This window comes from Apodemus sylvaticus, chromosome 2, assembly GCF_947179515.1.
Source record: "Apodemus sylvaticus chromosome 2, mApoSyl1.1, whole genome shotgun sequence".
Classification (NCBI taxonomy): domain Eukaryota; kingdom Metazoa; phylum Chordata; class Mammalia; order Rodentia; family Muridae; genus Apodemus; species Apodemus sylvaticus.
In genome coordinates this window covers 165,343,456-165,355,468 of record NC_067473.1, presented here as the reverse complement: position 1 = coordinate 165,355,468, position 12,013 = coordinate 165,343,456, and the positions used below count along the sequence as shown (strand labels likewise).

The window sequence follows — 12,013 nt, the reverse complement described above, 5'->3', positions numbered from 1 at the left end:
GGTATAAATAGGAATTATTCCTGTGATTCATTACATTTGTATTTAGCAGGACTAGAAATAAAATTATGAACACCTTAACGAATTTGATAATTTATCAGGTGCCTTGTCTGGTCTCAGTGGAGGAGACTCTACCTAGCCTCACAGGAACTTGATGTGCCTGGGAAGGTGGACCTCTACCAGCTCAGAGAAGAAGAAGATACAGGAAGGATTGTGGAAGCAGGTTACCAGGAAGCAAGCAGTAAGCAGAGATGTAAAGAGAATTTTTAAAAAATTTTCCTGTCTACAAAAAATGCAGGGATGCAGATGGAACAGAGAATGAGGAAATGGCCAACCAATAACCAGACCAATGTGAGGCCCACGCCATGGGAAAACATCAATCCCTGACCCTATAATCATAGTGTTGTTTGCAGACAGGAGTCTAGCTTGGCTAAACTCTGAGAGGCTTCACCCAGCAGCTGACTCAGATAGCCAAACATGGATGGCACTTGGGGACTCTTGTTAAGAAAAGGCAGACAGGTTTGCCTTAATAACAAGCTTCATATTAAAATACAAACAGGCTTCTACTGTAAATATGTACTGTTTATTTAAAAGAATTTGCTTGATCTTCTCTCTGGTGACCAGATGACCTAGAAGCAGATACAACCAGGAGGCAGGGACCAAGAGCTACAGAACAGCTGGGTCCATCTGGGCTCCACCTGCACCAAGGGCCTGGGTGTCTCCAAGGTCCTCTGTGCACCAGTCCTGCCAGGGGAGTTCCATTCTGCAGGCAGTGATTGAGTTAACTCCCTGCTTTAGAGGTCAGACTACCTCCAGCTTCTGTCAGGTGACTGAGCAGCAGATTCAGCCAGGAGGCAAGGACCAAGAGCTGCTGCAGAACAGCTGGGTCCACTGGGCTCCTCCTACACCCAGGATCTGGGCAGCACAACAGAACTCTGTGCCAGGAAAGAGCCAAACATCTAAGGGTGCTAAGACAGGCTTGCAGGCTCACAGAAAGGACAAGCACCCGACAGAGACAGCAGTGCCAATTAAAACCAGAGATAACCAGATGGCAAAAGGCAAACATAGGAATGTTACCAACAGAAATCAAGGCAACATGGCACCATCTGAACCCAGTTCTCCCACAACTGCAAGTCCTGGATAGCCCAAAACACCTCCCTTTTGGCATATCAAGTTGATATATAGTCTTTAAAAAGAACAAGAGGGAGAAGAAAGGATGAAGAGATCAGAAGATGCTTTTTAGCTGGTTATTTCATCCTTTTTGGGACTCATCGGTATGGGGTAGCTAACTCTATTAGATTTTAAATAGATTTTTAAAGACCCAATAATATACATGCTAGTGTAAAGTTAAGTATTAAATGCTTAAGGAGTTTAACTCACATTTGATGTAAAATAAATCCAATAAAATGGTGAAATTAAAATCCATTTGCTTATAAAATGCATGATACTTAGAACAGGATAATAAGTAATTATATGTATACTTAGAACAGTATAATTGGAAATAGGAACATTGAAAACTAAAGTAGAGAAACATTTGGCCAAAATCCCTCATGATTCAAATTGCAGAGTGTAAAGTAAATCTTAATTTCACACACTTTTTAAATTGTTCCGTATGTTGGTTTGAATTTTGAAAAGCATGTATGATATGTTTCTCCAAATCATGGGATGCTACAGACTGATTCTCGTCTTCCCTATCATTATTAAGGCATTTCCATGCTTTCAGTCCCCACTCGTGAACCTGTGACCCTCCAGGTTTAACCCTTAAGTAGCTGGGATTACAGATGCATGTCACCACTCCAGCCATTCTGCTTTCATTTTTAAAGATCACATGCACATTGGGGGACTCATTGTTTGTGGTCTCATAAATTCAAAAGAAGGACTTCTCTACACAAAAACTTCATATTATAAAAGTGGGGGTCATTAACGTTAGTTGTACTTGAGGCTTAAGGAATGAGTGCCAACATCTCTCTTAGAATCATCTATGATCTTGTAAACTCCTGTATGTGCAGCTCTCTGAGATGGTTTTCATTTGTGATGTTAGGAAATATTCATAATCCGTTTTGATAGCAATGTGAGACAGTAGGGGAAAGAGTAGCACCCATAGATAATAGACTAAGAAGCATCTCTTGGTTAAAGCTGCACAGAAGAAAAAGGAATCTAGCAGTGGAGGCTATGGCTGTTGAGCTTGCTACAGATCCATCTGCGATCTGCATAGATCCTGGCTGTGCTGATCCCATTGTTGTTCAGGTAGGCATATCTTTCTACTCCCCTGATGGGAACCCTGAAAAGAAACCAAAACCAGTAAGTCTGTAGAGCCAGAAATGCATTTCCTCCTGCAATGAAATCTTACCAGTCTCCACTGCTTTTCCATACTATGAATCAAAATGTCCCAGAGGAATCACTTGCACTAGTTTTACACCAACTATCTCACATTCTCATGTTCTCACACAGGATTTGAACACTATACCTCTGTCATTTGTCCATGGTGAATGATGTAATATATGGACAAGGCATTGGACTGTTGCTTGCTGCCATGTTCAAATGAACTGCAGCCATGAATGACCTCGCTGAGGGTGATTTTCAATTCTGTTTTGAGGCATTTTACATATGGGAGCACCCACTTCTTAGTAAATTGCTCAAAGGAATTTAAAGGTGGATATGACTAAGTCTGTGATTTACCATTACAGTAAAACAGCTATGCTCCAATGCAAAAACTGTTATGGGTGCTATGTCATGACAAAACTTTAGAGGAGGTTCCAACAGTCCTTAAAGTCTCTGCTTTCCTGAACAGGTGCAGCCATGCAAATAGTGGACTGCTGAATCTCAGCTTACAGTTTCTGTAGTGGCTTTCTGGCATATCAGAGCCCCACTGCCCATCTGAGGCTTTGTCTATATCCCACACAGGATATTTATCAACAACAAAAAGGTTTAAATTGGAGCTAGAGCACAAAATAGCTACCTCCAGACACCATCATTTTGGTAAAGATTTTGAGTAAAACTACACTAAGTAAAGGTTTTGAAAATGGTGGTCAATAAACAGGAAAACCTCCAAAGGATTTAAGTTTGTGGGGATGTGAAGTTTCCAGAGTATTGGCTGTCCCATGTAAACACACTAACTCTGAGCCACACCTCCAGCCCATGGGTTCTATCCCAGTACAGTTGGCTTCACATGACACGGACTTTCATTTCACATATCTCCAACTCACACACATCACAACACATGAACACAGTAGAAGGAAAAACATTGTGAAAACATACGTGCTGTTATACTCAGTGTTGTCTGTCCACCTCCAAGGGCCCTCTGAGGACTCTCTGTGCAGGCCGATCCAGTAGTCAAAAATCCCCTTGTATCTCTTTAGGAACTCCTGTCATAAAACACAAAAAGCCAAGAATATATGTGTCTCTGTTTCAGATGATCAAGGAGTTTCTCCACTCCACAGCTACCGCTAGAGAAAACAGGAGGGTGTAACTGAAGGTCATAGAATTTGGAGCTGTATTAGTCTCCAGTTCTCAGTGGATCCACTTGGCATCTGTAATTCTAAACTACCTCATTTGAATCAAAGTACCAAATGTAACAGCACCTTCCTCTGCGACCAGGTTAGTTCTGAGTTAACCACCCATTGTCATCTTGCATGTGCCATCTTATAGGAATATACCACCAGGTATCCCAGTAAAATGATATGTCTGACCTTCCAGATAACTATGAACACTTCATGAGAGAATATTTCTTGAATATCTCAGGACTCCAGTCAGAAGTCAAGCATCAGCAAATTGCACACTTTCACATATCCCACAGGTGTCCATGTGCTTGGGATGGGATCCTCCTCATGCGTTACCTGTAACCACTCTATCTCAAGGTAATATAATTTTCAACAGAAAAAAAAAAAACAGACAAGCCAATCCCTGCCCATTTCTTACTAGCTCCTCCACGTTGTCAAATTGAGTTAGTTGGGCCTCTTGTTCCCTGCAGAAGGTCTGGCTAGATGTCCAGTTACTTAGGTCTTCAGAAAAATAAAAACATTTATTTCCAAATCCAATCCATTTGGTCGGACAAGCAGCATAGATATTTTTGATTGAGGTCTGTTCTGTAGTTCTTACTAAAATTTAGACAATACAATGAATTATAACATATATGCTTAGTTCCTTTTTGAAATACTGTCCTGAGCTCAGCTGTGTGCTGTGAATTTGATTGTAGCTTTCCTAACTGATCTGTAGGAATGCTCTCCTGAGCATGATGGGCCTTTATCTAAATGCCTCCCACCTTGGGCCTCTGTCCCATTGTCTCTCAGGTGCTCACTGACAGTAGGACTACCAGGAAGTGCATTTCTATAATCACTCAGCATCGCTTTCTGAGATTTGGGTGACTGCTTACTACAATAGGGGTTACCTAAGTAAGTACCCTATGTGGACAACTATTAATAGTCAGCCTGATAAGTGAGATAGCAGAGAGAGCTTTTGGGTAGGTAGTTTATACCACATGAACACGTTACATTAAAGGAGGATTTACATACTTCACGGGACAATGCAAGTCCTATAAATTTATTACTTCAGAAACTTTCCATTTAATACTTTCAAAATGCAGTTGAGCCTGGTAACTACACCCATTGGTCACAGGGGGAGACACTCTATCTTCCTGGTCATATTATTCTCTGTCCTTGCCCTTCCTTGTGGTTCCTCTTTGGAGTGTTCCTCTCCTTGTTCTCTACCTTGGACAGGTCCCCAGGGGCCCTCTGTCCCCTGCATCTCTGTCTAGAGATTGCTGAATGCCATCTTCCTAGGGATGCTGAGCCTGGCCTCCTGTGAACACCACGGCCCGTGTGTTCCTTCAAGGCATCTTCCAGCTGGAACCTAAGTTCCCAGAGAACAAGAACTTCCAGTGGGTTTTCTCTAGAGCCCACAATGCCTGGCTCTCAGTGGTCAGTAAGTGTAACTGACAATGTGATTGTGGACAGAGTGTCACAGAATTTAGAGAATAAATCACTTACCTGACAAAGCAACAGAAAGAGCAACTACAGCTACAGTGAGGACCACGATCACTCCATAGCAGCAGTAAAGCTTAGCAGGAGACTCAGGGGAGACCACTCTGAGACATTTTCCTTGGAGCATTTTTTCTGAAGAATATAATATGAGAATGTCAGTCTCAAGAAACATTTAAGGAACACAAATTATCTGTAGATTTAGCTTGTATTCACCCACTGCAAACCCCTTCATAGAAAGTCCTGGTCTATAATTGATGTCTATGGCTCATGGAAGACTAGAGCAAAGGGAAACATGGAGTTCCAATCATTGATCTAAGGGCCAATGAAGAAGCAAGAAACAGAAAGAGTGAAGATCAGGTTGAAAGCAAACAACATGCAAAGCTATCCATATATTTCATTCCATAAGAATAGACTGGTTAGGACTGAGGACAACACTGAGTGCAAAGGATGGGGATAGACAGGGATCAGCAAGAGGCTGCAGCGATGGCTGAGGGGTTAGGAACTGTTGATGTTCTTCTAGAGGACATGAGTTGGGTTCCCAATCCCAGCTCCTAAAGGGGCAGCACATAACCACCTGTGTACCTTTTGCTCTGGTCAATAAGACAAACAGGTTGGTGCACTTTTATATTTCCAGTGCTAGGGAGGCAGAAGCTGGAGTCAGGAGTAGAAGTGCTAGCCTTGGCTACATGGGATGTTTGAACTCAATATGGACTATATCAAGATCAATCTCAAAGAACCTAGTCAGTAAATTAATTAATTAATTAATTAATGCACATAAATGTAATAGAACACACTAACACAACTAATGGGTAAAATATGAGAGTGTTTTAACAAGTTTTGTAGAATCATGGGAAAAAATTAATATTACTGTAAAATAACAAAAATTCTTAGCAAGTTAGGAATTGAAGGAGCACACTTGTGGATATTGGGCTTTTCAAAAATATCAAAAATTTACATTTTTTTCATTTGGAATTCCACACCACCATTCCTTATACAGTATTATGAGTAAGACTTATGGATAATCCTTTGTATTTATACCAGAATAATTCTGATACTGTCTTTTTCTTTCTGATACATAAACAGGAAATTTGCAATCATCTTTCTCATGCTGTATACACACAGATCTCACTCTAAATCTGAATGTGTCCTATAGCACAGTTTGAACATAGCTTTCATGTCTTTATTTTAAAGCAATGTTGGAAATGATCTATTAAAAAAGAAGAAAAGAAAAGAAAAAAGAAATGAAACATTGCTGACCTGGGTTTTAGCTAAGAAAAGCTATTTCAAAGAGAAAACAAGTTATGGTTTCAAAGGAGTAAAGTTGAGATATGCCTGAAGCTCCTTATGCAACAGCTGACCTTTAGACAAGAGCTCCACATTCACAAGAAATGTTTCAAAATGCCTGCAGCTAGTTATACAACAGCTGCACTTCAGACAGGAGCTGCGCATTCACAACTGGAAATGTTTCCATTGGCTAAGTATTTGAGTATTTGATTTCAAAAAGTCATCTCTGCTGAGGCAGAGAGGGCAGTGGTTCCAGACCAGCTTGGGGTAAAATATGAGCCTGCCAAAAAGTCAATCAATCATCATCATCAGTAATAATAATAATAACAATAACAATAACAATAATGGTCAGAATACTTGATTTAGGTGATAATCATTAACATTTGTCATGAATTTTGTATTTTGATAAATATCAAACTTGTTTTCTCAAAATCCAGTATTCTTTCTCTAAATGAAAAAAAAATTAACCTGAAGGAATAGGAATGAAGGGAAAAGAAAGATAAAGGAATGAAATATACTGAAGCACAGACAATCTGAACCACAAGGAACACAATTGTTTCCTTTCTGAAAACTGAAGTGGAAAACCCCATTGCATTCTTTTTCTGTAACTTATCAAGAGCTCAAAATGGAAAGGATTTGGTCCTGGGTGGGTTCAGTTCCCCACCCCACTCCACCCCACATCCCATGCCACCTCCTTACAATTCTTTTCTAATTACAATGGATCTGCAACACACAAACCCCAAGCTTCCCAGGCAACTTCTGTCACTATGCGCATTGCAAAGCTGTTGTCTGAATTCCTTCCCTGTGGACATGTAGAGCAAGCATTTTCTACAGCAGTTTGGTGTAATCCACCAGAGTGTAGCTCACCAGATCCCTGGGAGAGTGACCTAACAAGCTAAGCACAAAGAAAGCTGTGCCTGCAGCTCTGGAGAGAGTAATGAATAATGAGTCACCTTCCAAAAGCCAAAGCCATGTAACTAATCCTGTCTGCATTCTCCTGCTCTGCAGACCCACTGTGACAGACCCACAAACACCCTTCTGTTCTTATTCTTTTGTTCAAGGTTCAGCTCTTTTGCCTTCCTGTTCCCCTGTGAAGCTCCTCTCTGCTCTTATAGTTTGGTTCAAATACTATTAAATACATACCCATTTCTCCCTCCTGTGGGCAGCCTGTGGTATTGAGCATAGGTAGGTTAGTCTTTGTGGCACTCATCTCAGAGCTGAAAAGCTGAGTTTCCACCACAGACAGATAGAAACTTGAAAGCTGAGAAATATAATTACTTGGTTGCATTTCCAGGAAGGGTTCAGTATGTAACCAATCAGCTTAACCTAACCGGCAGCTTGAGCTCCTCCTTCCCTACACATTGTTTGGTTCAAATTGAAAAACAATCCCATTATAGGGAAGGGATTTCATTGGACTGTAAGAAAGTGAAACTAAAATCTGTAGAAAAAAGAGCTTTTAGAGCTAGGGAATTTCAGGGGCAGTGTGGTGGGACCACTTTTACTGCCCTGCAGCAATCAACTTAGAAATAAAAGGAGACAAACACAAAAAGAAAATATTATTACCAACTCGTTCTTGCTCTGAATACCACACATCAGAGAGTCCCGTGTTGCTACAGCTCTGAGTTTTGAGGGCATTATTTATAGGGACACCCAGGCAAAGTCAGAGGAGTCTGTCCATTGAGAAGCCCATAGACTGAATCTCTAGGAGACAGAGTCATAAATGAGAGAGCTGGGACTCACAGTCAGTTGTAAACACACTTCTTGCCTCTCAGATAATAAGAGATCCTTTGTTCGGGAAGCCAGATCATGCCTCAGGACTACAGACTCATGTAGTCCCATATTACATGTTTATATATGGAAACATTTGGCTAGTGGTGTGGAGACAGAAAAATAATACCCACTGCCACATTTATCAGTGCAAGGAATGCCTCAAGGTCTCTCGATCTTAAGAATGCTGTGACATTTTAATACAGTTCTGTACATTGTGGTAACTGTAAACCATAAAACTATTTTGTTGTTATTTCATAACTGTAATTCTGGTACTATTATGAATTAGAATGTAAATATTTGATATGCAGCATATCTCATATGAGACCCCTGTAACAGGGTATTTCAACCCCACCCCCCCAAAGGGGTTGCAATTCACAGGTATGTTCCCTTCTGCAAAGATGGCTCATAGATTCCTTTACCCATATTCTTATATTACAGTGTGGTGAATGAGAATGGCCCCATAGGCTCATGTATTCAAATGCTTGGTACCCAGTTAGTGAAGCTGTTTAGGAAGAATTAGAAAATATGGCTTTGTTAGACAGTGTGCTCTTGTTGAAGGAAGTGGGGTTGGGAGTTTGAAAAGCCCACACCATCCCAAGTTGTGATTAGTTTAGGGATTAATTTTAATTTTAATACATATTCATCATAGAGCCTCCAAATTTGGCAATTCTAGTAATTCACAATGATGCTGGTATTTTCTATAGACAGCATTAAAGAGAGACTGTGGAGATGCAGGTAGAAAAGAAAACATCCACAGCTTTAAATGGATTCCCTGACCAATCCCAGGAGAAACAATTCCATTTCTTAGTGCATGCCCACAAACCGAGTATGTAAACAGGTCCACGTGAGAGTTCTCATTGCATTATGATTCATGATAAGAAAATCAAAATAATACAGCACACTTCAGTGTGTGGTAGAGTGTAATTGAGAACTAGGTACAACAGATGAGAAATGAGTAAACACACTGCACCTTGGAAAAGGTAATGTATTCATTACTGTAGAGTGTTGTGTTATGTTCTTGTAGCAGAATGTATAAAGGCAATATGCAGCAACATCCAGCAGCAAAGCTGTGATGCCACATTTGTACTTTCAGTGAAGGCAGGGCTGGATCAATGGCTCATTAAGAGTACTTGCTAATCTTGCAGAAGATCAGAATGCAATTCTCAGCACATGCTACTCACACCCTCTGTATAATTCTGGTTTTGCAGGCTCAGACACCTTCTTCTGTCCTCTGCTGCACTTCTATGGTTCTCACACATACATGCAGGCAGAACTACTATACCCTCTTGAGCTAAGACAAAAGCACGACAGCTTAAAACAAAGGCCTAGAAGGCTTTTAATCTGACCAATAGCATGCATACCTGCTCTTCTATGAACCCACATGAAAGCTTCAAGGTCTGATCCCTCTCCCAATGTCTCTACCTGCTTAGCCTCTTTTCTCTGCCCCCCTTCCATTCTCCTCTCCCCCCCTCTCTCTCGCCCCCCTCTCCTTCCTCCCCATTCCTCTTGCCACCAACTCCTCTCTCCCTTTCAACCTCCAGATCACTAGTAGCCCTTTACTGAAAAAGCCATTCTGAATCTGCTGGAACAGGGTCAGGAGGCATGCTGGAGCCTTCAGGAAGCTGACTTTCCTGTTTGTTTCTGATTTACTTTGTGTTTCATTTCTCTTTCAGAGCAATTTTGCTTTAGAAACATAACTGTAGCTGACCTTACTGAGGCCACAGGGATTTTCAACCCTCCCCAAAATGGAGGCCTCTTCCTCTAACTACAGAACTCTGAGGCAGATACTAATAGACCTCTTCCTGCATCAGAGTGAAGCTGGTCAGTGACAAGGACCTCTGATCCTTTCTTATAAAACGTCTGCAGCAATTCAGGGAAGTAGAGTATCCCGGGAGATATTTGTCCTGGGTTAAGGAGCTATTTTACCAGCATCCCAGGGATATTTAGGCAGTAAGACTATCCTGTGTGAAAAAGTAAAGGTTTCACTGTGGGACAAAAGCACCCAATAATTTGTCCTGACCTACAGAAGGCACACTGTGGGCAAGACTGGTTCAGCTTCATAGCAGAGTCATTATTTATTTCTAGCCATGTGTGCTTCCCAGTGTGGGATGTTAACCATAGAAACAGAGAGAAGTCGAAGGAGAGCAAAGGCAAAGTCTCAGGGCTTTCCACTCAATTTTCCTGTGACACTGGAAGAATTCTTCAAGTCTACTTTTTAAAAGGCAGGAAAAGAGAGAGAGAGAGAGAGAGAGAGAGAGAGAGAGAGAGAGAGAGAGAGAGAGAGAGAGAGAGAGAGAGAGCTTTGTGTGATATTGTAGTCGCCATAATATCATATCTCCAGGAAGGTCAGAGGTTATTCTATCTTTTTTTATGGTGAAAAAAGTGTATATTTAGAATTAGCCACCTAGACTCACTTTAGATGATTCCAGTTTTATTGGCAACATCTAGAGCATCATAATCAGGAGCCAAGCAAACATATGCTACCTTCTTCTCTCTGCCAGGCCTTAGCAGTGCACTGACTTTGGCCACGTCATTGTCACAGAGTTTCTTCACAGCCTGTTCGATCTGGTGCTTGTTGACTTTGACATCCACAGTGAACACAAGACTGTTGTTGTCCTCTCTCTTCTTCATGACTCACTCGGGGGTCAGTGGGAATCTGATGATAGCACAGTGGTCAAGCTTGTTTCTCCTGGGTGTACTCTTTCAAGGATATTGTGAGAGGGACATATCTATGACACAGCATATGTATAAGAGTCATATGGGCACAGGAGTCTGTCCTCTACTGCTCCATTGCGTTCCTCGGATCCAGGTCAAATGGTCAGGCTTATGTGGCAAGAGCTTTTAAGTCCTAAATCATCTCCCTAGTCCATCCCCTTGTTAAAAAATAAAACCATAACTAACTTATTTTGTCTTGGTTATAGTTTTGAAAGAAAGCTGACAACTCTTTTATTTCATATATACAAATATAAGAGTATTTCTTTAACACATTAGTAATTTTTCAACTTCTGAGTAGAAACTGTTTTTTCAAAACTACCACTTCCTAGATCAGTAGTTAGAATTCCCCTGAGTTCTGTTCCTGGGAGCCACACTGTGTAGCTTGTAACTGCCCTTAACTCTAGGTACAGAGGATGTGTTCCCTCTGTTCTCTGTGGGCACCTGCATACACATACATATAAATCGTTAAAAAGGAAAGAAAGAAAGAAGGAAATAAAGAAGGAAAGAAGAAGGAAGGAAGGAAGAAGGAAGGAAGGAAGAAAGGAAATATAGAGCTCCTTAAATATCTAGGCTATCCCCTCCTTGCACATACTTTCCCTCCCTTACTGCCCAACTTGCCAGCCCCACCAATTCACAAACTCTACATTCATTCAGAGACCTGGAGTTGTGAAGGTTTAGGGTTTTGGTTGCTTGTTTTTATTTTGAGGCAGTCTGAGCATTTGAAACAGGCCAGTTGCTTCATCCACCCAAGGATTTTTTTTTTGGGGGGGGAGGGGTCTTTGTGTTTCATTTCTCTGCCAAATTTGAAGCAAAGAAGAAATGTAAGTATATGCAATGAATTTCTCACCAAAAATAAGAAATCTGGATGTTTAATTAAATATCCTTTATAAGAAAGGAAGGAAGCTAAGCCATGGTTGTGCACACCTTTAGTCCTAACTTCTAGGGGGCAGAGGTAGATGGATCTCTGTGAGTTCAAGTCCAACCTGGTCTATAGAAGACGTTCAAGGACAGCAAAGGCTACACACACGCATGCACACACACACACACACACAGACCCTTTAATGCTGCATGCACACAACCTAAATCATTCTCTCTCTCTCTCTCTCTCTCTCTCTCTCTCTCTCTCTCTCTCTCTCTCTCTCTCTCATAAGTTATGAAGGACAGAATTCATATGTTCACATTTATGTGGCAAGAACTTTTCTGACTGAGCCATCTTCACAGGCCATGAAGGCAATCTTTAGGAAAAACATATATAATATGTTATTTGC

The 12,013-nt window shown here is 41.1% G+C and overlaps 1 protein-coding gene across 1 annotated transcript; it reads right to left on the bottom strand.

The window, feature by feature from the left end:
- Nucleotides 1–558: 558 nt before the first annotated feature.
- LOC127679261 (C-type lectin domain family 2 member D11-like) lies at nucleotides 559–7,575 on the bottom strand. Its single transcript, XM_052174977.1, has 5 exons — nucleotides 7,404–7,575; nucleotides 4,983–5,108; nucleotides 3,916–4,094; nucleotides 3,256–3,362; nucleotides 559–2,278 (listed from the first exon to the last, which is right to left on the bottom strand). The coding sequence occupies exons 1-5, from the start codon at nucleotides 7,546–7,548 to the stop codon at nucleotides 2,155–2,157; spliced, it is 681 nt and encodes a 226-aa protein (XP_052030937.1). The 5' UTR covers nucleotides 7,549–7,575; the 3' UTR covers nucleotides 559–2,154.
- Between the last annotated feature and the right edge of the window lie 4,438 nt (nucleotides 7,576–12,013).